This window comes from Electrona antarctica (assembly GCF_951216825.1).
Source record: "Electrona antarctica genome assembly, chromosome: 21".
Lineage (NCBI taxonomy): Eukaryota > Metazoa > Chordata > Actinopteri > Myctophiformes > Myctophidae > Electrona > Electrona antarctica.
Genome location: NC_136802.1, coordinates 38,456,000 through 38,483,685, shown reverse-complemented (window position 1 = coordinate 38,483,685; position 27,686 = coordinate 38,456,000). Strand labels below are relative to the sequence as shown.

At 43.7% G+C, this 27,686-nt stretch overlaps 1 protein-coding gene across 2 annotated transcripts in view; it reads left to right on the top strand.

The window, feature by feature from the left end:
- col4a6 (collagen, type IV, alpha 6) overlaps nt 1-27,686 on the top strand; it is a 200,112-nt gene that overhangs the window by 113,407 nt on the left and 59,019 nt on the right. For both annotated transcript variants that reach the window (XM_079491001.1, XM_079491000.1), the window contains exons 5-11: nt 22,807-22,947; nt 23,309-23,353; nt 24,576-24,695; nt 25,717-25,782; nt 26,025-26,060; nt 26,455-26,517; nt 27,293-27,328. In XM_079491001.1, the coding sequence (XP_079347127.1) occupies nt 22,807-22,947; nt 23,309-23,353; nt 24,576-24,695; nt 25,717-25,782; nt 26,025-26,060; nt 26,455-26,517; nt 27,293-27,328 (507 nt within the window). The remainder of the gene's footprint in view (nt 1-22,806; nt 22,948-23,308; nt 23,354-24,575; nt 24,696-25,716; nt 25,783-26,024; nt 26,061-26,454; nt 26,518-27,292; nt 27,329-27,686) is intronic.

The window sequence follows — 27,686 nt, the reverse complement described above, 5'->3', positions numbered from 1 at the left end:
TGTGTGTGTGTGTGTGTGTGTGTGTGTGTGTGTGTGTGTGTGTGTGTGTGTGTGTGTGTGTGTGTGTGCGTGTGTGCGTGTGTGCGTGTGTGCGTGCGTGCGTGCGTGCGTGCGTGCGCGCGCGCATCTGTCGCAGGTGTGGAAGACGTAATGTACATTCTTCTTCTCGTCATGTGTATTATCATATTTAATTCCTGTGTTTTCCCCACTTCCCCCCAATTCATTTTTATCACTTATCAACCGTGACTAAACTAAATACAAATTATCTACAAGAAGAACGCATTGTACTCAAATTAAATGTTGTGTTTGAGTACTTTTTAAACGCAACATACATAGCATTTAACTTTGAATACAGCTAACTACTGTATGAGGACAAGGACTGGAACGCACACCAGTCCTTAAGAGGTGCGGCTGACGATGTATAAACACTGGAAAGATGAAAGGTGCCGATGCCATTTATTTATAGGACAAAGAGACTTAAAAAACAGACCCAACCTTTCGGACAGCCCATACGGCGGCCTTCTTCAGGGCATCTTTTTTATATTTTAGGGATCTTTTACAGTACAGTACTCTTTCGCCTAAATACATTACTGGCATGGGCAGCTGTACGAGTGGGCGTGACAATTTTATCTTTTTGAGAACTTTGACCACGTGAACCCAAGTGTCACTTATATTATATTATATTATATTATATTATATTATATTATATTATATTATATTATATTATATTATATTATATTATATTATATTATATTATATTATATATATTTCCAGTGTATCCTCCCCGCACGCACGCACGCACGCTCGCACGCACACGGCTATACCAAAAATGCAGGCTATACTTGCACGCGATGGATGACACCTGTACGCACCAACCAACCACACATATACAGTCAAGTGGAAAAACATCGGGGGCTCAGTTATGCGTGTTTGCTCTATTAGATAATGTGTAATTTGCCATTCCTAATTCCGAAGAAGTCTAGTAGGCACTAACTATACGTGACTCATCTGCGCCAGACATGAGCATCTCTCTCTCTCACAGTCTCTGTTTAGCCATACACACGTTGGACTCATCTGTGGATGAGGAGCGTGTGGATGGCAAAACAGAGAGGTTCATGGGAGAAATAATTACCAGGTCGACTGCATGGAAAACCTTTTCAAGACCCAAATAGAGCTGTGAACATTAAATCCCGTGAACAATAAAGATAATTTAATGTTTGTTTTGACACCGTTTGTTTCACATCCTCATTACATCACCCAATGTAATAAAGTAACATTTATAGCTGCTCCAAGCTATACCGGATTCCCTCCTCGATGTTGTAAGACGATAAGAGCGCCCCTCACTTCACACGGGTGTGATTTTTCTTTTATTCCAAACGAATGCACTGCACCAGAACTTACTTTAAGATGAACACACCTTCATTCAGAAGCTGTGAAAACGATTAGTGAAATCACATAACTTGTGTGTATTATCTTCTTTCTTGATTGGTGTCGTTGGTTCAAGTGATTACACCTGGCCACACTAGTCTCTCAGCCTGTAAGTAAGTAAGCCTTGCCGAGCCACTATAGGCCCATAGTGTGCAGGAGCCTATCTCCTGTTTCTGTAGCCTTGGGCATGTAAGTATACACACCCCCTGGACATGACGCCAACCCTTGATGCGGAGTGCCAAGCAGGGAGGCATTGGGTCTTTTGTATGGCCCCGGTCAGGGTATTGAACCCCATCCTCCCAATCTCAGGGCGGACATATACACTCTTAATTAACCACAAGGCCACAGTTTTAATCGTTTTTTATTTTTACAACTAAATCGATTAGTCTGATTAAAACCCATTTTGACCTGAGATCAGATTCTAAAAAAATGTCTTCTACATCCTGACAGTTTTCTGAAAAAGCTATGTTTCTATGTCAGTCGTTCTTCGATTTTTCAAAAATAGCAGACCTACATGGTACATGCTCTATGAGCTTGTAGATCTGCTATTTTTCAATAGCTAAAGCATAACATAATGCTAACACCAAAATGGGGTTCCCGCCCAAAATGGGTTAACCACTTCACCTGATAGAGGAAATAACGCTAGAACTCTGCAATTTTGAAATCCTGACCTAGTTAGATATAACTTTACGATGCTTTTGATGTGACTCCTCTCTCTCCTCGGACATGGTGCAGTGTCCCGTGTAACCACGGTAACCGTTCTCTCCAAACATTCCGTGACCCCTGCATGTGTCAGGGTGGGCAGCCCTTTTTTTTCTTCCCTTTTTTAATCAGTGGAAAGTACAGAGGCCCATGAGGGACACACAGATGTTCGTGTTTGGAAAGCCTGTTTGTGTTTTGAAGAAGAGTCGGAGATAAGCAGTGTTATGTCGTGTCCCACACATGTATGCACGCGCACACGCGCACGTGCGCACACACACACACACACACACACACACACACACGCACACGCGCACATGCTGACTAATACGTGCAAGCTGCAGAAATCATATGCACACACTAAGCGAGCACAAATTTGCAATCGCGCACGCATGCATGCGCACACACACACACACACACACACACACACACACACACACACACACACACACACACACACACACACACACACACACACACACACACACACACACACACACACACACACACTGGTATAGAAAACATGCATGGGGTGCAATATGAACAACATCCACAGGAATCCCATTCGTAACATAAACACACCTGGAACAATCTCCATCACATACTGTGTATGTATGCATGCACGCACGCACGCACACACACACACACACACACACACACACACACACACACACACACACACACACACACACACACACGCACACACACAACCTCATTCTTTGTCAATGCAGGAGGTAAAACGTGACATGGTTTCATAAACGTGACCCACATGTTCTCGCTGATGTTTCTTCTCAACATGCATGTCTATCCTGGTCTCCTTCATAGACTCACATGCTTCCACTGTTGATTTGTCATGTCGCACTTCTTGCCAAATGATATCCCTGCTAATGGCAATAATGAACGCTTTGAAAACTATAGATTTTATTTTGTCCAGCTCATGAATGTACTGTTTGATTGATTGATTGATTTATTAACAGTTTGCAGAATTACAGTACATTTCAAGTACAACTCAATACAACAACTGTTAACCGTGAGTGGACGACACCATAAAGCATTACACTTGTTTACAATAGGGCCCACCATTTTCAATTCATCAAAACAATTAGAGACGTACGGATATACACAACTATATAGTCAAAACAGGAACTCATCATAGGAGGTAAAAAGGGAAAAGAAACATATACAGTGAGGGGAAAAAGGGGTGGGTGGGGGGTATTCAGATTTTACGGGGGCCAGTTTCGAATTGCAGCCGTATACAGTTGGAGGCCATCGATATTGTCTTTTTCTTTTTGCTGAGGTTTGCGTGATCTGCGCAAAAGGACAGTTAACCCATTTTGGGCGGGAACCCCTTTTGGTGTTTTAAACATGTTATAATTTAGCTATTGAAAAATAGCAGATCTACAAGCTCATAGCGCGCCACCGAGTGGCGCGCTACGAGCTTGTAGGTCTGCTATTTTTGAAAAATCGTGAAAATATTTATTTCAGAAAACTGGAGGATTTAGAAGGATTTTTTTAAATGTTGAGGTCAGGCCTAAATGGGTCAAATGATAAGGGACAATATCGGTGGCACCCAACTGTAGGTGCCCTTTGAGGGCGGTTTTGAAGGAGTCAAGGGATTCACATGTAGCCTGTGATGGTGGTGTGAACAGTGTGATCTGTGAGTTAGACATGCATACATACAGACAGACAGACATAGGGACACACATAGCTGCGTATTGGAGGGGGAGGCACCGCTCAAAAACCCTGATCTAGTCTGATTGATATCAGGGCGCTCTGTGACGTCACAATCAGAGCAGATTCCTGAAGGCACCCAACAAACACCCTATGGATGTAAAGTTAACATCAACCTGCATGTTGTCTCTCAGTGGCCTGTGAGTCTCCATCCAACCATGTCTTCCCCTAGCCCATTCTGACCTGAGATCAGATTCTAAAAATGTCTTCTACATCCTGACAGTTTTCTGAAAAAGCTATGTTTCCATGTCAGTGGTTCTTCGATTTTTCAAAAATAGCAGACCTACAAGCTTGTAGCGCGCCACTCAGTGGCGCGCTATGAGCTTGTAGATCTGCTATTTTTCAATAGCTAAATTATAACAATGCTTAAAACACCAAAAGGGGTTCCCGCCCAAAATGGGCTAGATTCCTACAATATTTAGCTTCATGTTATATGCCTATCTGCCTGCCTCTCTCTCTCTCTCTCTCTCTTCGCCCCTATCGTCACATAAATACTCTTTGTCTTTCCATCTTTTGATATAGGGGCACATTTTTTAACTCCCATTTTACTAATATAATGGAATTTCACATGGGCACGCACGCACGCACGCACGCACGCACGCACACACACACACACACACACACACACTATAATTACAATGATGGGATGGATTTAGAGGGCGACAGTCACATATGTAATGCATAAATGTGTTTATACATTTCAAATTAAACACGACTACATGAACACAAACAAAATGCCAAGGATGTTAGTTGTTAGTTTTTTCTGAGTCCAAGTTCATCTGTGTTTCATCTTACACATCTGCGAGCTCAGCATTATAATTGTTTTTCTTAAGACAGATTGAATCTGTTTTGTCTGAGGTCTAAGGCTGCCTCGGCATTACCTCAATATCGACCAGCTGTAAGTTGTTGTTAAATTACGTTGTTATGTCGGTTTTAAAGCGACACGGCCCACATGTTACAATTATGATGGATGTATTCTCCGGCTAGGTTTTAAGGTGGACAGGTGGATGATGAGGTTGTTATATAGAATTAATATCACAGTTAAGACCTATAGAGTGTATGCACCATGCATAAAGTGAGTGTCAAAGTGAGTTTAATGTTGTTTAAAGTGTAAGACCACTTTTTTTAAGTTTGGGTTGTGTAGTTACCTTGTGTAGTTACCTTGTGTAGTTACCTTGCCATGATGTAACTCCAAATGTGGACGATTTTTTCCCCGATTGATTAGAAATTGATAATTCAAAAATATGCCCCTCATTGACTTACATTGTACACTGAAACGGCTCTCACAGTCACTCTTTTAGTACGTAAACAAACACAAACAAAGTTGATTCAGACAATATAGAGCATCACCAAAACTCATGTGGTTTTATTTTCCTGTTGATTTTACTATTTGAAGATCTGGATCCGGATCCACGGATCCAGGTCCGGGTTTTCTTCCTAATAAAAATGGACAAATCAACAGGAAGCTAACATTTTTATGAAAAGATAAAACCATGAGTTTTGGTGACGCTCCATATTGTCTGAATCAACTTTGTTTGTGTTTGTTTAAGTACTAAAAGAGTGACTTTGAGAGCTGTTTCAGCGTACGTGTAAGTCAATGAGGAGCATATTTTGAATTATCAATTTCTAATCACTGGAGCAATTACTTTTTATTTCTTGTCCACATTTGGAGTTACATCATGGCAAGGTAACTACACAACCCAAACCTAAAAAAAAGTGGTCTCACCCTTTAACGTCGTTTAATGCAATCAGATAGGACTTTTCTGTTTGGTTGTATGGGGCTGTCAAGGCCAGAAAGTAGTTTTTTTGCCACTCGGTAGGTGTTCCCGCATAACTTCCATGAGAGTGAGTGCGGTAATGTGTGGCAGGGGCAGATCATCATGCAGATGTGACAGGTGCGGTGAGGGTAGAGCACAGAGTTCTTAGACACACGTAGCACATGGTCCAGTTTAACAGCCCATTTTTGTGTTTAATGGTCCAGTTCCATGTAATGTGTGGCAGACCGACAATAAAACAAAGACAAACACATCAAACCTATGGCTTGTAAACACCGTTTTATTATTCCAAGTGCTTTCGTTAAGGAAGTGCCTTAACGGTGCCCTAAGTGTGTGATGTGATTAAAGGAACTTTTTTCAACATCATCGAGTCGCACTAATAGAGAAGGAGTATGCCGTTTATCGGTGTCTCTTCTTGCAGAACGCCAGTTGTGGAGTTGCTTCCTCAGTATATCATGCACAAATAACAATGCATGCCATAGGAAATCCAACACACTACATTAGGCTTGGGCGATATTGATTTTTTGATATCGATATTGATAACGTGAATAATATCGCGATAATCGGTATTATCGGTTTTATTAATAAAACATTAATATATCACACTGACGGGCTGAATTTCCCCTCTCCTCTCCTCTCCTCTCCAGTCAAAATGTCCCCTCCACTCCCCTCCCCTCCCCTCTCCTCTCCAGTCAAAATGTCCCCTCCCCTCCCCTCCCCTCCCCTCTCCTCTCCTCTCCAGTCAAAATTTCCCCACGATATTAGTATTATGACGGTATTCGGTATTATTGAGTGGTGTTTTATATACTCCGCGATATTACCGGTATTCGGTATTATTTATATACTCCGCGATATTACCGGTATCGATTTATAATATCACGGTAAACGGTAATATCGGTATATTGCCCAAGCCTACACTACATTTCATGCTTTCAAGTTTCATATTTACCGTACAGTTTGGCACAGTGTCCACACCACACATCTGAGACACGGAGTGAGTAGAAATAAATGGTACCATCTTATGATGACACATTTAGAAAATGGGCAAAGTGTTCCTAAGAGAGAGAGAGAGTGGGAGATTCTCTGGTGTTTTATCGGTGCCGATCGCTTATCGTTTACAATGCTAATCTGCCCAGAGGCCATGGCGGCACACGTGAGTCATGCTTTTGGGAAAAAAGATTGCGTCTGTGTCTGTGCACTGGACAACGACCATATTTACACTGTGGCCATTTTACTCTTAGACAGTGTGTGTGTGTGTGTGTGTGTGCGTGTGTGCGTGTGTGCGCGTGCGTACATACGTAATGCATATTGTCTGCATGTGTGTGCATTCATCTCGGAAGAAGTTAGTTTTACAATGGCTTTTAACAAGGGCCCTTTCCACCAGAGGGAATCTCCTCGTAAAAAAACATCAATAGACCCACAATGAAAGTCATGTTCATAGCACGCACACACGCACGCACACACGCACGCACACACGCACGCACGCACGCACGACAGGGGGGAGTTTCCCTGGTTGGACGTAGCGTGTGGAAGGAACACGTTATTCCAACCAGTTCTGTATCACCATCTCTTATACTTACAGATTAAATTCGGTGGAAGCCTTTACCCTTAGCTGGAATGCCATGTCACATCATCTAAGTTTCATATTTACCGTACAGTTTGGCACTGTCCACAGCCCCACCTCTGTGACACAGACCGAGTCAAAATAAATGGTACCATCTTATGATGACAATCACATTTTTTCCCTCCCTTACCTGGAATGTCATGTCCCATCGTCTCATGTTCAATGCTGCTATCTTCACATCGATATCTCATATAGTAGTAGTTTAACCCATTTTGGGCGGGAACCCCTTTTGGTGTTAGCATTATGTTATGCTTTAGCTATTGAAAAACAGCAGATCTACAAGCTCATAGCGCGCCACCGAGTGGCGCGCTATGAGCTTGTAGGTCTGCTATTTTAGAATCTGATCTCAGGTCAAAATGGGTTAATGTCAATTTGGAAATAAAGGCTTCCACCAAATGTTATCTGTTTAACAGATTATATTCGGTGGAAGCCTTTATTTGCCTTACCTGGAATGCCATGTCACATCATCTCATGTTCAATGCTGCTATCTTAACAGCATGCACACGAACACACACACACACACACACACACACACACACACACACACACGGTCACACACACACACTTGCATCCTGAAAAGAGGCCCGTATGCTGATATGGCTGGGGTCTATCTCTGTGCTGTGTGCCCTATCTTGGCTTTGCGGTGTCATAACTCAAGCTTGCCACAACAAACGGGGCCTGATAATAAACGAAGGCGGTTTGGGATGTGTTTTCAGATGAGTGGACGTGATAGCTGGGGAGCACGGCTTTGTCATTCCTTTGCTCAACCACTTGAAACCCAGTATCCATATTAGGCCATATACAGTCATATACGCACATCTTACAAGCTCACAACGCATCTCGACACGACGCGTCGTGAGCTTGTAGATCTGCTATTTCCTGCCGGACACAAAAGAAAACCTGTCCAAGTATGGAGCTCAACTCAGGTCCACACAGTGGTGGAAAAAGCACTCACATGTTTTACTTAACCCATTTTTGGGCGGGAACCCCTTTTGGTCTTAGCATTATGTTATGCTTTAGCTATTGAAAAATAGCAGATCTACAAGCTCATAGCGCGCCACCGAGTGGCGCGCTACGAGCTTGTAGGTCTGCTATTTTTGAAAAATCGAAGAACGACTGACATGGAAACATAGCTTTTTCAGTAAACTGTCAGGATGTAGAAGACATTTTTAGAATCCGATCTCAGGTCAAAATGGGTTAATAATAAACTGTATTTATATAGCACCTTTCCATACATAAATGAGTAAAAGTATCAATACTGCAATGTAGAACTACTCGCCACACGTGTCCGTGTCGGCAATCGCCCGGGGGAGCGATACAAATAAAATTAAACTAAATATAAAAACTCTGAAAAGGTAAGAAACAAAAGAATGTGGCAGAAGCTAAACGTATAGCGAGACATGAATCTGGCATTCAATGAGAGGTATGTCTTGAAAATTGTGTATTATTAATGATAATATTTCTTTATAATCAATGAAAATTAACTAAACGGAATCCACAAACTATTCCAACTGTAACTACGGTTACATTAATGTCAGTCCATCGCTAGAACTTCAATTAGAATCGGTATTTAAGTCAGAATTCACACTTCTGTCCCAAAATGTTAGACAATTACAAAGCATTTCTCTCTCTCTCTCTCGCTCTCTCGCACGCACGCACGCACGCACGCACGCACGCACGCACGCACGCACGCACACACGCACGCACGACAGGGGGGAGTTTCCCTGGTTGGACGTAGCGTGTGGAAGGAACACGTTATTCCAACCAGTTCTGTATCACCATCTCTTATACTTACAGATTAAATTCGGTGGAAGCCTTTACTCTTACCTGGAATGCCATGTCACAATCTTCTAAGTTTCCCATTTACCGTACAGTTTGGCACTGTCCACAGCCCCACCTCTGTGACACAGACGGAGTAAAAAGAAATGGTACCATCTTATGATGACAATCACATTTTTTCCCTCCCTTACCTGGAATGTCATGTCCCATCGTCTCATGTTCAATGCTGCTATCTTCACATCAATATCTCATATAGTAGTAGTTTAACCCATTTTGGGCGGGAACCCCTTTTGGTGTTAGCATTATGTTATGCTTTAGCTATTGAAAAATAGCAGATCTACAAGCTCATAGCGCGCCACCGAGTGGCGCGCTACGAGCTTGTAGGTCTGCTATTTTAGAATCTGATCTCAGGTCAAAATGGGTTAATGTCAATTTGGAAATAAAGGCTTCCACCAAATGTTATCTGTTCAACAGATTACATTCGGTGGAAGCCTTTATTTGCCTTACATGGAATGCCATGTCATATCATCTCATGTTCAATGCTGCTATCTTAACATCATGCACACGAACACACACACACACACACACACACACACACACACACACACACACACACACACACACACACACACACACACACACACACACACACACACACACGGTCACACACACACACTTGCATCCTGAAAAGAGGCCCGTATGCTGATATGGCTGGGGTCTATCTCTGTGCTGTGTGCCCTATCTTGGCTTTGCGGTGTCATAACTCAAGCTTGCCACAACAAACGGGGCCTGATAATAAACGAAGGCGGTTTGGGATGTGTTTTCAGATGAGTGGACGTGATAGCTGGGGAGCGATGGGAGGAGCAGGGTTTTGTCATTCCTTTGCTCAACCACTTGAAACCCAGTATCCATATTAGGCCATATACAGTCATATACGTACGCACATCTACAAGCTCACAACGCATCTCAACACGACGCGTCGTGAGCTTGTAGATCTGCTATTTCCTGCCGGACACAAAAGTACAGAGCCAACTCGGGTCCACACAGTGGTGGAAAAAGCACTCGCACGCGCGCTACGAGCTTGTAGGTCTGCTATATTGGAAAAATCGAAGAACGACTGACATAGAAACATAGCTTTTTCAGAAAACTGTCAGGATGTAGAAGACATTTTTAGAATCCGATCTCAGGTCAAAATGGGTTAATAAACTTTATTTATATAGCACCTTTCCATACATAAATGAGTAAAAGTATCAATACTGCAATGTAGAACTACTCGCCACACGTGTCCGTGTCGGCAATCGCCCGGGGGAGCGATACAAATAAAATGAAACAAAATATAAAAACGCTGAAAAGGTAAGAAACAAAAGAATGTGGCAGAAGCTAAACGTATAGCGAGACATGAATCTGGCATTCAATGAGAGGTATATGTCTTGAAAATTGTGTATTATTAATGATAATAATTCTTTATAATCAATGAAAATGAACTAAACGGAATCCACAAACTAGTCCAACTGTAACTACGGTTACATTAATGTCAGTCCTTCGCTAGAACTTTAATTAGAATCTGTATTTAAGTCAGAATTCACACTTCTGTCCCAAAATGTTAGACAATTACAAAGCATTTCTCTCTGTCTCTCTCTCTCTCTCTCTCTGCTTTTTTCAGAGGTCGTTTGAGGTCGCATTCAAACTAATCCCGCGCACGCGTGCACGCCATGTGCGTGTGTGTGGGTGTTTACAGTATGTGTGCTGAATAATTGGGTTATCAAACACCAAATACCCCAACTGATTAAACCAACCCCCCAGACCCCACCCCCCCCGCTCCCATCACCGTCCGCCAGTGAGCACACGGTGTGACAGCTAAAATCTTCCCCCTGGCACAGCCAGCCCACCGAACAATGGGTCCCACTAAACCCCTCGGGGGGGGGGGGCCCAAAAGTGCACGTGTACGGGTGTTTATGTGGACATTGCCTGCGTTCACATCTGTGCGCGTTTGCGTGTGTACATGCAGGTGTATATTTAACCCTCACAGACCAGTCTCCGCACGCACACACGCACACACGCACACACACACACCCACACACACACACACACACACCCCTCACACACGCACGCACGCATGCACACGCAGTGGTGGAAAGTAACTAAGTACATTTATTACTAAGTACATATATCATTTTTCTTTACTTGGGTATGGCTATTTACTTTGTGCCGCGCTGTGAGCTTGTACATTTTTTTTTGAAAGTCTTGAAGGTGAAAAATGCTGAATCATTTTGGAATTATGGAAAGGTTTGAGAAATACTGATCTAGAATAAAGTCTTGAAAGTGAAAAAGGCTGAATAATTTTGGAATTATGGAAAAAAATTGAGAAATACTGATCTCTAGAAGGCAGTTGTAGAATATAAAGTGAATAAAGAAAGAAAAACAAAAACAAATCGAGAGTACTTTTTCACACGCACGCTATACGCTCAGACGCGCCAGCCAGCACCGCGGATTCTGTCTGCCCAAGCAGACTCTCTCTCTCTCCCCCCCCCGTGCAGCCAGGAAGTGAGGTCTGCATGGACGGCGGGAGCAGTAAGTCCCCAGAGCTTATCTGCTTTAGAACGGGCCTCCATTGTTCCCATTGTAGGTGGCGGCGGGGATTTGCACCTCCAAACTGACCAGCGTACTGGAAGTTGATGCAGGAATGGAAGTGCCTGGAAACGACGGGCCGGGGCAGAAGCCTCGCCTCGCCTCGACTGGCTGGCATCGGACACTCTGGCAAAACGATGCCAACGGGAGAGAGAGGGAGGGGTGGGGGGGGGGTGGGGGGGTGGGCGGAGAGTGAGTTTAGGGTGTGAGAGTCCGTTGAGGGTGTGAGAGTCCGTTGAGGGTGTGAGAGTCCGTTGAGGGGTGTGAGAGTCCGTTGAGGGTGTGAGAGTCCGTTGAGGGTGTGAGAGTCCGTTGAGGGGTGTGAGAGTCCGTTGAGGGGTGTGAGAGTCCGTTGAGGGTGTGAGAGTCCGTTGAGGGGTGTGAGAGTCCGTTGAGGGTGTGAGAGTCTGTTGAGGGTGTGAGAGTCCGTTGAGGGGTGTGAGAGTCCGTTGAGGGGTGTGAGAGTCCGTTGAGGGTGTGAGAGTCCGTTGAGGGGTGTGAGAGTCCGTTGAGGGTGTGAGAGTCCGTTGAGGGTGTGAGAGTCCGTTGAGGGTGTGAGAGTCCGGAAATGCATCAAACTGATATTTAGAACCAGACGTCTTAATCTTGCTAACTGTAGGTTAATCGGATAATTGAAGAGCATTTCTTTTTTCCTTTTTTTCAATTAAGTGGATTAGTATGATTAACAGTTTAAAGGCCCATGACGTAAATCACCATCAAGTTCAAGGTCACGGTCATGTGCCCGATACAGAGATTGATTAATCTCCGTCAAATTAGTGATATCAAAACCGATCGCATCGCTCCACAGCCTAGATGCGCTTGTTGCACAATCCTCGGTGTTGCACAACAGTGACACGTCATCGAAAATGTTCCCTGCCTGTTTAGCTGATGACAACGAAAATCTTAAAACATTAATAACTCGCGATCTAAATCATCCCTCCTAATTATAAAAAAAGATCCTGTGTTAGACGGCCCTCCGCGGTCCAGTCGCTAGTTGCGATAGATTTTATCTTACCTCCCGTTGTTGTCGATCGCATCTTTAGTGTTGTGGCTATTGTTAGCTGCTACACACACATTCACAACAACATCCGGTCCGTCGGTAAAAGTGGTCCGGGCGCTATAAACGATGGGCACATTTTATTAATGGATTAAATAGGCCCGGGCCCTTAAGGTGTTAACCAATTTAAGCTTGTGTTAAACTGCGTTATACAATGGTGGCGTGCAAAAATAGCCACCGATAGCTTGTTCACGTTTGTGATGTTGAGAATCAAGCGTTCTAATGTTGACATTACTCTTACGTCAGACAGAGGGGGGTCCCCCAACCTGGGTGGCGTGTGCGTGTGCGTGTGTGTGTGTGTGTGTGTGTGTGTGTGTGTGTGTGTGTGTGTGTGTGTGTGTGTGTGTGTGTGTGTGTGTGTGTGTGTGTGTGTGTGTGTGTGTGTGTGTGTGTGTGTGTGTGTGTGTGTGTGTGTGTGTGTGTGCACGCGCGCGCGCGCGCGCGTGTGTGTGTGTGCACGCGCGCGCGCGTGTGTGTGTGTGCACGCGTGCGTGCGTGCGTGCGTGCGTGCGTGCGTGCGTGCGCACATACATACATACATACATACATACATACATACATACGTAATGTATATTGTCTGCATGTGTGTGCATTCATCTCGGAAGAAGTTAGTTTTACAACAAGGACCCTTTCCATCAGAGGGAATCTCCTCGTAAAAACATCAATAGACCCACAATGAAAGTCATGACGCACGCACGCACGCGCGCGTGGCAACAACATTGTGGCAACAACATTGCACACTAGTTACATAGAGATGTGCTCGTCATTGCACACTAGTTACATAGAGATGTGCTCGTCATTGTTCAAAGAAAATAACTTACAAACTAACAAAGTCTTGGTGGACTGAGACCAAACTGACCGCTTCACTATGTTTCACTATGAGGAGACAGCCCTTTATGTTGCATCTACAGTAACATTATACAGATGATTTCCATTGATGGGAAGATTTAAATGACTATGTAAAAATGGAGATATGTTTTGCCAAAGGGACTTTCGTTGTAGCAGATTTTATCTGTCAAGCTTGGGAAAGAAGGCAGAATACTCTGTATACATCTGAGGTGTAATACACTGAATTATGTAATGTAAACATGCTGTAAATGCATACATTATGTAATGTAAAACATGCTGTAATTGCAACTGTGAAATAGTGTCTTATAAACCCATGAGGGTTGGGCACAAGGTGTGCATGACACGAAAATAAACAATCAATCAAAATGATGGGAGGCAGCTTTGGTACTGGTCAGTTGTGTCTATATGGTCTCTGTCGGGTAGACAATTGAAACTTGTTAATTTTCAGGATTCCAATTCAAAAACAGCAAAAAGTAACAGATCCACAAGGTCTACGCAGGCTTTGCGCTGCGTTTCTTTTGAGCTTGTGGATCTACTACTTTTGATACTTAACCATTTTGGGGCGGGAACCCCTTTTGGTGTTTTAAACATTATGTTATAATTTAGCTATTGAAAAATAGCAGATCTACAAGCTCATAGCACGCCACCGAGTGGCGCGTTACGAGCTTGTAGGTCTGCTATTTTTGAAAAATCGTGAAAATATTTATTTCAGAAAACTGGAGGATTTCGAAGATTTTTTTTTAATTTCGACGTCAGGCCTAAATAGGTTAAACAACAATAACATAAAATGTTGCCACTGACTCTGATTGGTTGGGAAGGCAAGGTAAGCTCCGCTACCACATAGATGCAGGAGACCCTTCACTTCCTTGTTTAGGTTTTAATGCCGACCTAGGCGGTATAATGCTCAAAAATCAGTGAGATGTCATTGGAGGCGTGTTGCTCAAAGCCTAAACTGACCTTTACACACACTCTTGACTCTTCACACATACACTCGCCCGTCACATGTAGCCTCTTCGCTTGAAGATCAAAAGAAGCTATGAAAGAGGAGAAGAAATGGATGGAAGAGTAGGAGAGCTCGGAGGTGCGATATTGAGTGTTAGGTCATGGAAATCCTAGATGACACCATATAGGTTCTGTGACTGTGAACCTATACAGTATGGTGACATCTGTATAGACCTGGGGCTACTGTACAGGTACAGGTACAGTATGTGCTCATGGGAAAAGATGGCACTCATTTCTACATTCTATACATATTAATGCCTTTTTACCCTGCTGGCATCTTTATTCAGTTTTCTGAAAAAAATATTTTCACGATTTTTCAAAAATAGCAGACCTACAAGCTCGTAGCGCGCCACTCGGTGGCGCGCTATGAGCTTGTAGATCTGCTATTTTTCAATAGCTAAAGCATAACATAATGCATAACACCAAAAGGGGTTCCCGCCCAGAATGGGTTAAAACATATCTCATTTGCAATCCGATGAAAGTTTGTAGGATGGCTATTTTTTTTGCCATATTCGTCATACAACCTACTTGTTCATGAAGGGCTGCGACACAATGCGTTGTGAGTTTGCACATTGGCTTTTTTCGGCAAAGCAATTTCGGGTCAAGGGGGAAAAAATATGGGGGTCAAGTTCAGAGCCCTGGGGCACTCTGGTCAGCCAAGTGTATATAGGGCAGGGGTCTTCAACAGGCGGTCCGGGACCCCTAATTAACCACTAGAATCTCTATTTTGGGGGGGATTAGTCAAAAATAGCACATCTGCAAGCACACATTACCTCGTGCTGCAAGGCGTTGTGAGCTTGTCTATTGTCTCCAATAAAAGAGGTTTGATGTAGAGAGAAAATTAGAGCGGACCAAGTACAAGCATTAAGGGTTTGAAGTGGTGAACTGTCTGAAAAGTCACAATCCAACACAACATCTCACAACGCTACCTATGAAACCTATGAAAAGGTTTAATCTGTGACACTGCTTCATCTCTTTCTCAGCTAAGAGAGGGTTCTTGGTCTGAAAAACGTTGAAGACCCATGAATAGGGTTTAAACCCCATTTTGGGCGGGAACCCCTTTTGGTGTTAGCATTATGTTATGCTTTAGCTATTGAAAAATAGCAGATCTACAAGCTCATAGCGCGCCACCGAGTGGCGCGCTACGAGCTTGTAGGTCTGCTATTTTTGAAAAGTCGAAGAACGACTGACATAGAAACATAGCTTTTTCAGAAAACTGTCAGGATGTAGAAGACATTTATAGAATCTGATCTCAGGTCAAAATGGGTTAAGTGGCTAATCTAGCAAGACAAAGCGGAGGGTGAGTGGAGGAAGAAGGGGCCTTGACTTGTCTTATATCTTAAGTGGTCTTATAGTATATATGCTGTTAAAAAACTGACACAGCATAAACCTGCAGGTTATTTTCGTGTCATTTTTGTGACTATATCCCCAGGCGAAAGGAATGATATATTGCACCCTATACAAACATTGCAGCGGATAGCATGGCATAGGAGAGCTAGTTTTAAGGAGATAATTGGTCCAGTAATTACACCTGGCACTACATTCCTGGTCATATTATCTGTATGTGCCTCCAGGTTGTGTTGTGAGGTATAGTCAGTCGCTCGTTGGGGTGCGTGCGTGCGTGCATGTGCACGCGTGTGCGTTTGCATGTGCATTAACAACACCATGCTTTGAGGGGAGTCTTGCTGAAAGATGCGTATCCAGCTTTAGAAAAGACAGGATCGGGCGAAAAACACAACGCGATCCCAAAGTCTTTAAGAGGACAGCGATGGATTACGTTGGGTTTCTTGGAAAGCGTTCATTATGAGGGAGTGTATTATGGGATGTTTGTGGTGGTGTCAGAGAAAGAGGCTAAAGATGAGACACACGCTGGTGAAAGAGTGACGGGGTTTTAAAGGTTTAAGTGTTTCTGAGTTGATGAGGAGAATATTGACATTTTCCGTGTCGTGTTACCTCGGTCTTCAAACCGTGATTGACTTCTCTAAACTCCTAGAGCAGGGGTTCTCAACCTGTGGAGGGGAGGGGGGGTCAAAACTGGTCAAACATTGGTGTAATTGTCAAATAATATAAGAAAGTGGGAGTTGTCCTAAGACTGTAGATCTGCTATTTTCACTATTTATCTGTGGAACCATGTCAAAGCAATTGTAATGCCTAAACTCCTACCATTTTAAGTTATTGTCGGGGGGGGGCATATGATTGTATTGGGGGTCCCCTTTTGAAATACGATTATTTTTGGGGTCCCCATTTCAAATATGATTATTTTTGGGGTCCCCAATTTCAAATATGATTATTTTTGGGGTCCCCATTTCAAATGTGATTATTTTTGGGGTCCCCATTTCAAATGTGATTATTTTTGGGGTCCCCATTTCAAATGTGATAATTTTTGGGGTCCCCATTTCAAATGTGATTATTTTTGGGGTCCCCATTTCAAATGTGATTATTTTTGGGGTCCCCATTTCAAATGTGATTATTTTTGGGGTCCCCATTTCAAATATGATTATTTTTGGGGTCCCCATTTCAAATATGATTATTGTGGGGCGTCACGGCCAAAAATACTAATAGTGATACTCGAATGCTCGCTGAACTCTACACTTTGTCTGACACAAAGAGGAACATCAGCAGCTGCAACGAATGTTCTACTCTTTACTTTTACTCACTTGATTCTGCATGTTTTATTTACGATGTATTATTTAGACATACGACCATATATAGAGAGAGGACAGGAGGACATGATGCTATAGGAATGTACAGCTGTGTGAAGGAATCGGTTGACATTCCTCCTCCATGTCCTTGAGCAACAATTTCCTCGCAAAGGTTGTTTAGAAACTTGTCAAATAGTTGTGTGACTGTGAAGTGGGGCTGATGGGGTTTGCGGAGGGATACATAGAGCGCCCCTCAGTGGTCACATCATGGAATAGACCCCTCGGTCCAGCTGGTTTGTGAAGTGGCTGATGGGGTTGCGGAGGGATACATAGAGCACCCCTCAGTGGTCACATCATGAAATAAAATAGACCCCTCAGTCCAGCTGGTTGTGAAGTGGCTGATGGGGTTTGCGGAGGGATACATAGAGCGCCCCTCAGTGGTCACATCATGAAATAAAATAGACCCCTCAGTCCAGCTGGTTGTGAAGTGGCTGATGGGGTTTGCGGAGGGATACATAGAGCGCCCCTCAGTGGTCACATCATGAAATAGACCCCTCGGTCCAGCTGGTTGTGAAGTGGCTGATGGGGTTGCGGAGGGATACATAGAGCGCCCTCAGTGGTCACATCATGAAATAAAATAGAGCCCTCAGTCCAGCTGGTTGTGAAGTGGCTGATGGGGTTTGCGGAGGGATACATAGAGCGCCCCTCAGTGGTCACATCATGAAATAAAATAGAGCCCTCAGTCAGTCTGGTTCTTGTGAAAGAGAGGTTTGTTTTATTCATCGGTTCTTCATTTGTCCTTCAAACTATTCTTGTCGTGCTGCGACGCATTGTGAGCTTGTAGATCTGCTATTTTCAGAGCGCAACACCCGAGCGCAACCAAACAATAAATTAGTTCTACTGGGATATGATATCCTCTCCACTAGTAGTCCCTCCCTAACATTTTAGTCTAGTTTTTTGTTGTTGACCAAATTGTTAATATATTTAGTGTTATAGCTAGTTTAGTCATCATAGCTTTGTTTTTATTTAGCTTTTATTATTTAGCTTTTCGTCCGAGAAAAAAGGTAGTCGACGAACATTTTTCGTCATAGTTTTAGTCGAATAAATCTAAACTGGTCGGAGGTGGTTTCCTCCCTACTGTTTCATTGACAAAATGTATAGCTGGCAAAATGTCATAGCTCATCACTTATTGCCACGCTATGAGCTTGTAGATCTGCTATTGCTTTTCAGAAAACCGTTAGGACTTAGAAGACATTTGTAGAATCGGCCTCCGGTCTTCGGGAACCCCTTTTGGTGTTTTAAACATTATGCTATAATTTAGCTATTGAAAAACAGCAGATCTACAAGCTCATACGAGCATCTACGAGCTTATAGATCTGCTATTTTAGAAAAATCGTTAAAATCGTTAAAATCATTGAATATATATTTCAGAGCGAACATTTTTAACTAAAATATTTGCTTCTGGGGGGTCCCTGGAACTACATATTTTGAGATGGGGGGGGTCCGTGGCCCAATAGAGATAATTATGGGGGTCCTTGACGTGGAACAAGGTTGAGCACCACTGACATAGAAACATAGGTTTTTCAGAACATTTTTAGGATTTAGAAGCCTTTTTTTTTAATCGACCATCGAGTCCAAAATGGGTTAATGGGTAAACTGCCTGCCGTAATAGAAAGCAGAGAGTTGAGAAGCAGTTCTAGCTACGTAGCTGATGTTAGCGGTGAATAGCTGACAACTGCACACAGCCAAGTCATCTTCTCCTTCACCTCACTTAACACCCAACCTTATATAACACCAGGCAGGCAGACAGAGCACCCCACCCAGCCAACAGAGGAACGCGAGGAAGCCTTTTTTTTTTTTAAATGACCCCCTTTTACCTGAAAAGTATAGACACTAAGCAAGGCGCGTTTCCAACGTGTGTTCATAAAACCCCAAGGTTTTGACGAGGTCGACCTCGCAACCTTTTCAAAGTGCCCTTTCTTCTTCTAGAGAGGGACCACTTAACAGAAAAACAATAACACACACACACAAACTATGACCTTAACTCTGGTAAAGACTGGTTATTAGACGCAAGGTATACGGCCGGGGTGGGGCACATTGGGGACATGATGAACAACAGCGAGAGCCAGACCAATGTGTGAAAGGGAAAGATACAGAGGGGTGGAGACGGAAAACTAGAAAACGGTATAACTGAGCGAAATGAGAGAGAGGGAGAAGGAGAGAAAGGAAGAGCGAGTTCAAGTCAAAGTCGATATTTAAATATGGAGGGAGAGAGTCAGACGGTCACTGACCCGGAGAGAGGGGGGTGTGTTGCTCAGGGTAAAACATGAGAGAAAGTAGACGCCCCCTTGTGTGGAACCTATGTGCATATTTCACCCGGGTGAAACCAGGTGTGAATGCTAGCTTATTACCCAGTTAGCTCCTTAAGTCGGTCGCCTGTTTCTTCCACGCGGCCCACCACATAGCCCTGTCATTATACACACAGTGCCAGCCCCAAGGCGCTCACTGGGCTAGGGAGCAGAATATCCAGAGAATGCAACGTGACTCTGCGTTGAATTCTAATAAGAGCTACCATGATATTTATGTGACTATATAACTGTGAGGTTTGCCGCGTTGCGGACACCCGCCTGACGGTGGTGGAAAGTAACTATGAGTACATAAACTTAAATACTGTACTTAAGTACCATTTTGAGGTTTTATTTTGTACTTTACTCGAGTATTTCCAATTTTCAATACTTTTACTTTCTACGCCACTACATCAAAGCCAAAATGTGTACTTTTACTCCACTACATTCATTTGAAAACTTTAGCTACTAGTTACTTTGTAGATTTTGATTATTATTACAAATCATGCAGTAACCACTTCAGCACTATGTACATTTAGGCTATTTTTCAAAATATTATTTCATTGTGTTACTAAGAGTACTAACAGTGTGTACTTGTGTTAGTGTGTTACTAAGGGAGCGTTGGTATGTTGCGTTGCCAATGCTAGAGCTCTGGTTTAGCTAAATTACTTTGTCTTCGGGCAGAGCACTCCTCGTCTTTGAATAGGGCCAGGTGTGTACAAATTGGTGTGTGTGCGTGTGCGTGCATGTGCGTGCACATGTGTACTTCTGTATCTTGTTCGAGTTTGGGGATCAGGTTAGTTACACTTTTATGTTAGTGTCGAAGTGTCCTTGAGCAAGACTCTGAACCCCTAATTGCTCCCGATGTGCAGGTTGGTGCCTTGCATGGTTTCCTCCGCCATCGGTGTGTGAATGTAATGCACAATCTACAGTATGTAAAGGGCTTTGGATAAAAGCACTATCTAGATAAATGCACCATTTACCATTTAAGGTTTGGACAGGAATTAAACCTCCGATTCTAATGCACTAGTGATGTATAGGTTAGGGTTGGGAAACGAGTGTAGTCCGCATAAGTATAAAAATGCACACACACACACACACGCACGCACGCACACGCACGCACACGTCGTGCGCAGCGCATACATTCCTGCATTTACATGTTTTCTTGTGTATAAATGCCTCGTGGAAACAAGACAAATGCACACCTGCCAGCATTGCATATATAATGCATAGTTTATTTGATTGCACAGCTGCTACATTAGTTCATGTGCTCAGCTTTGCAGCAGGTTGGAATTGTATAGATAGATACATAGACATGAATTGATCCCTAAAGAAATGTCTGTCTGTCTGTCTGTCTGTCTGTCTGTCTGTCTGTCTGTCTGTCTGTCTGTCTGTCTGTCTGTCTGTCTGTCTCGTCGTTGACCCCGCACCCCTCCCTCCCTCCCCCTTCCTTTCACCCCACTCTCTCCTTCCTCCATCCATCCATCATCCAGCTCTCCTTCTCTCGGCCCTGTTATACCACTGCTCTTAAAATATGACCTAATCATGGGTTGTCAGCAGGTTAAGCTGCTGTGTGTGACTGTGTGTGACTGTGTGTGTGTGTGTGTGTGTGTGTGTGTGTGTGTGTGTGTGTGTGTGTGTGTGTGTGTGTGTGTGTGTGTGTGTGTGTGTGTGTGTGTGTGTGTGTGTGGCACCCCGTCGCACGTGTGTAGCGAAAGAGAAAAAAAGAGTGCTGCATTCGTATCTTTTCACTGCCCTCATGTGGTTGTCATCGGGTACTGCGGGTAATGAAATCAGCAACAGAGCAACTGTCCTGCCATTATCAAACTTTACTTTACATACTGTAAAAAAAATAAACGGGAAAAACCTCGACAACGAGCTTAAGTATTTTGCCCGATAGAGTGAGTTGTTTCGAAAAATCCAAATCCAAAGCCGGGATCATCTGCAGAAACGTAGCAATTTATAAACTAATTCCAGAAAGTTACCGCATTGTTTGTGGGGGGGGGGGGGGGGATTTACAAACCGTACAGTAAACCCTCGCCTGCCTCCTCCTCCTCTCACATTTCCACTCACAGACCACCGTGTCGGTGCGACAGGCCATTGCATGCCCACATAAACCTCTTTACTGTCTCCCCCCCCTCCCCACCGTGAGCTTTCTGTATGATTGCGAGGCGTGATTGCACACACAGCGCCTTTTCTACGAGAGAAAACCCACAAACGGGGGTGTTTTCCGCCCGGGCTTGTTTCATGCCTCTCATCCTCCGAATACACGACCGTATAGACGGTCCAAATGAAGAAAAAAAAAAAATACACACACAAGAACAAAATGGCTTCTTCTTCCCCGCCTAGTAGCAATTTGTAAAGGAAGATGTTCTCCGGGCTCGTAACAGCAAAATGACAGTGTGTAATTGGAAAAGCCTTGATGAGAAGTCTGGCGTGGCGCTTGGAAGTATACACGAGGGCCCTGCAGGGGCGAGTGATATCCGAGGCGTTTATCTCCTCGTTGCATGTTCAAGATGATGTCGGAGACAAGACGAAAACCAGTCGTGCAAAAAAAGTACTCTCGTTTTGTACTTGTACTGACCTGAGATCAGATTCTGAAAATGTCTTCTACATCCTGACAGTTTTCTGAAAAAGCTATGTTTCTATGTCAGTCGTTCTTCGGGTTTTTCAAAAATAGCAGGCCTACAATCTCGTAGCGCGCCACTCGGTGGCGCGCTATGAGCTTGTAGATCTGCTATTTTTCAATAGCATAACATAACATAACATAATGCTAACACCAAAAGGGGTTCCCGCCCAAAATGGGTTAAGTAAAAGTATCAATACTGCATTGTAGAAAACATTACATCTGTGTCTCAGAGGAGGGCTGTGTGGACAGTTCAGAAACCTTGCCCTATACCAGTCGCATCGCCGAGTGCAAAACTCACACAGACTGGCACACATTTTCTCTAGGGTCATTATGGTCAAGATGCACAACTTTGTTTTTCCGATGCGGGCGGGGGGCGGGTGCTCAGATCGGTGAACCAATCCGGTTCTGTCTGTTTTTCGACCGGCACCCGCACCTCTAGACCAGAAATCACACAGGCTGGGGCAGGATGAACTGGACTGGACTGGACTGGACTGAACTGAACTGAACTGAACTGAACTGAACTGAACTGAACTGAACTGAACTAGTAATAATAATGTAACTAGAGTTGAACATAATAATAACTCTCTCTCTCTCTCTCTCTCTCTCTCTCCCCCTCAGGGTCGTCATGGACCACTGGGACCATCGGGAGGCTCTGGTCCTGAGGGCTTCCCAGGGCCCTCGGGCCCCAACGGGCCCAAAGGAGAGAAGGGCCACCTCGGACTGAAGGGCCCGTCCGGACCCACCTTGAAAGGGGACAAGGTGAGATTCCCGAACATCCTCATTGGGTCTTTCATGAGCAGAGACTTGCGAACCTCCATTCTCCTCCTGTACTGTGCATACTGGCCATAGGCAGGGTCCATACATATGCAGGGGCCATAGGTCAGTCGCTAAACCTCTTGTCCACTGTTTCCCCAAACAATGGGCTGGGATTTTATATAGATAGATAGATAGATAGATAGATAGATAGAGTTTGTATTAAAGTGTCCTACATCATAAGATGCCCAGCCCGCACGGGCTTACAAGACACTCACAAAATTGTACATATATAATCAGGGCTGCACTGCAACTGTTTTGACTGCTATACAGTCAATCAATACATCTGTCTGTGTGTCTTTTTCAGGGACCTATGGGCGTGCCAGGGTTCCCAGGAACTGATGGCGTACCAGTGAGTATTATCATAAGCACTCACACACACACACATACTTACTGTACTGCTGTTGACCGGGTAGCTATATTGGTAGAACACTCGCCATTGGACCACAAGTTCACCGGTTCAATCCCGGCCACTCAGTGTATATGAGTAGCGCTGCTTGGGTAACTGACACATGCTGGGAGCTGCATTGGTAGGTACATTCAGCAATCCATCTCCTGGGGCAGGGGTTCTAAACCTTTTGGGCTGGGGGGACCCCCAAAAATACCATGCCATATCCCGCTACCACCCCTTTTAAAAAGAAAAGCAGTAAGTATATTCTGAAAAGAATCACACTGTGTGAACTGAGCGGTGCCACTATACATTTATTGTTATAGTTACTGTACTGTGCTCTGTACTGTATTGTAGTGTACTGTGCTGCGTAGTGGAGCGGAGGCACCACTCAAATAAATTCGTTATTGACTTGTGCTGCTACCCGAATTAGGCTTATGAGTAAAATCTGGCGACCCCCCGCCCCGGAATAATTTGGCGACCCCCCGTGGGGTCACGACCCACAGGATGAGAATCCCTGTCCTAGGAGCTATCGCATTGCGAAGGTGGATAGACACCCTCATTCTTAGCGAAAACTGACGAGAAACCACAACGGCTTACATACTGTAGATACGATACATACCTGTACATGTCAAATATATTATGTATAAAAAATAAAGTATATAAAGTTCACCTAACCTCTCAGCCTTATTCCTGGATCTCACTTAACACATTTTATGCCATGAGTGTGTAATTACGTCCTATCAAATCCAACGCTTTTGAGCCATAGATGTATATTTACGTCCTATGTTTGGTCTTTATAGTGGTTTATGATGGATAGCGCTCGTAATGCGACATACATTATCATTGGGTTGCTATACTTTAAAAAATATAGGGCTATGCTGTATTTCAAAATATTGTTTTTAAATAAAGAAATGTCAAAACATTGTATACATTTTAACACAAACAAACAAACAAATCTAAGAAATTCCATAAATGCAAATAATTAATTAGCAGTGAAAATAGCTGCCTTGTGAGCTTGTAGATCTGCTATTTTCACTAGTTTGGGTCCCGGGCAAACATCTAATGTCTCTTCTGGGTCACGGGCTGCAACGTCTGGCAACCACTGCTCGATGACTGACCCGTCGGGACTCAATAAAGACGTAAAGGTCCATAAATAAAAGTGCTCATCGCCGTCTCTCCTCAGGGTCACCCCGGTCAGGACGGCTCTAGAGGTCTGTCAGGGCTGGACGGATGCAACGGAACCAGAGGAGAAGAGGGAACGCCAGGATTTGGAGTCGGACCTCCTGGAAACCCTGGACTATCTGTAAGGAAGAACGCTGACAGACAGACAGACAGGACAGACAGACAGGACAGACAGACAGACAGACAGGCAGACAGACAGGCAGACAGGCAGGCAGGCAGGCAGACAGGCAGGCAGGCAGGCAGACAGGCAGACAGGCAGGCAGGCAGGCAGGCAGACAGACAGACAGACAGACAGACAGACAGACAGACAGACAGACAGACAGACAGACAGACAGGCAGGCAGACAGACAGACAGGCAGGCAGACAGACAGGCAGGCAGACAGACAGGCAGACAGGCAGGCAGGCAGGCAGACAGGCAGGCAGGCAGGCAGACAGGCAGACAGGCAGGCAGACAGACAGACAGACAGACAGACAGACAGGACAATGGACATTTTTGTTCGAGGTCAATTAAGGTAATGGAAAAGAAAAATGGCACACCTGCCAGCATTGCATTATGCATATGATTGATTTGATTGCAAAGCTGCCACATGAGTTCATGCACGCAGATTTAGGTTGGAATTTTATAGATACATAAAATCCATCTATAAAATTCCAACCTAAAGCTGTCTATAAAATTCCAACCCAAAGCGGTGTGTGCATGAGCTCATGTAGCAGCTATGCCATCGAATCAACAAAGCATAATGCTGGCATGAATCTTTTACATTTCCATCCAGGCATGTATAGACAATGTAAGTGAGCCACATGCACATTTTGAGATAGATACTATTATACATTATATACAATGCGCATGTTTTAATAATTATTATATCTTGCATGTAGAATATAACTCTAATATTCTAATTGTGTAATATGATTATCTAAAACTATAATTCTCTGACTGAATGAAGTTATTGTACAGTCCTTTTCGTTCTTTAATCCAATATTGCGCAATGAATTTCAAAAAGCTGAACATAGATATTCATATTCTTTGAAAACATTGTCATTTACTGGTTTGCATGCTGTCTCCTTACATACGTAGATGCATAAAATAAAACAAAAACATCTTTCTTTCTTTCTTTCTTTCTTTATTTTCTTTCTTTCAGGGGCCTACTGGTCCAAAAGGCCCAAAAGGAGAGGCTATCTTTATCTCAGAAGATGGCGAAATTGGGGTAATATGACACACACATGCATGTACGCACGCACGCGCGCACACACACACACACACACACACACACACACACACACACACACACACACACACACACACACACACACACACACACACACACACACACACACACACACACACACACACACACACACACAATTCCTAACTATTACTATTATTAAGTGATGCATTTCCTGTCTGCTAATTATTATTCTCATTCAAATGTGCTTGTATTTCTTTCAGAGTTTTCCAGGTTTTCCTGGACCAGATGGGAAACCCGTAAGATTGTCTTTTGATTTTTCTCCTTATATTATTGGCTATTTCCCCTACCATAAGCCCTAAATGAATTGCATTTAATTGAATTGGAATTGAATGGAGCTATGGGGTGTTGTGCTAATTTGCTTATTTACATCGCTCAAAATTAAAAAAAAGAAAGTACTTTTGGCAGGGATCAATATGTAAAGTAATAATATTATATATATTTTTAAGTAACTAGTAATATTACCGTTTTTGAGTAACACGTGTGTATATAATATTGCAAATAGTATAATAAATATGAACCAAGGGTTGAAAGAGACTGCAAAAGCACTTTTTCCACCACTGGGTCTTAATGGGTTTAGACCAGCACAACTCCACTGTGTTCTGACCGGGTGGTTCTGTTGTGTCCTGACAGGGGCTCAGCGGTGCTGGCGGTCCAGCTGGTATCAATGGGCCCAGAGGTCCTGAAGGCTACCAGGTTGGTGCACTCCATTTTCTCTTTTATTATGCACGTACATTGTGATGTGTGTACATCACAATGTGTTCTGACATCTGCATAGACTCCATATTTGGGCATGCCTGACAAAGAACATAAAAGGGGCACAGACATAACTAGACCATACGCAGCAAGCTCCCAACTTGCGCTCTCATTGGCCGAGCAACGCCGCCAAAGATACACAATCCCTGATTGACCGAGCCAGTCACCGACATGCGCAGCCGAAAACAGTACTTGCACGCTCTGCTCGCGCAAGTAACTAGAAATGCACTCTGTCGAGTGCATGAATGGCCTACTCGAATGGCCTACTTTGCATGCGTGAGCAGAGCGCGCAATTTAGGGATTGGCTGATGACGTAACTATGTATGTTATGTAAAAACGGTGGTTCCTGATTGGCCGAGAGAGAACACCGACATGCGGATCCAGTCCAATTGGCCGAGCGACGCCATCAAAAATACACAAACAAACTCTAGAACTGTACTGTACACTCCACTGTTTCACAAAAAGACACAGGTGTCATGAATTTATAAATTAAAATGATTATTTTAATTTGTATTTTATTTTATTTTAAATATTTTATTTCATTTTTTTTTTAATTGTCTGGAATTATCTGTGAACCGAACGCATAATTGTGTATAGTGATTGAGCGACGGTATAGGAAGCACGTTGGCAATTTTTGGTTATGATTTCTGATGCCGGCAGTTGAATTGAGTCATATTCTAACCTAAAGAATGTAACTTTTCCTCTCCCCATATAGGGCCCACCTGGCCCACCCGGGCCCCCAGGTCCCATGGTAAGTACTGTACTGTGATTATTTCCGCATCAGGGATGATCTCACAACCATTCGAGATTTACCAAAGTTAAAGGGGAAACGTTCCAGATTAATTTTTTTAACCTGACAACGTCACACTATCCCAATGTATTCTGCGTGTCAAAGAGCTTGCCCTCAAAGGCGCTGCATGTCTACTCTACAGTACGTAAAACAGTCAATTTGGACCTTTTTTACATTGATTTGGATCAATATGGTTTGGGTTAAAGAGTTGGCGACGTTGCCCTTTTAGAAGTTGCAGTTGAACACGAGTATACTGTTCATCACTGTAAGTATAGTTGAAGGGGCATTTTTCTTGTTTTACTGAATTAACTTTGAGTGG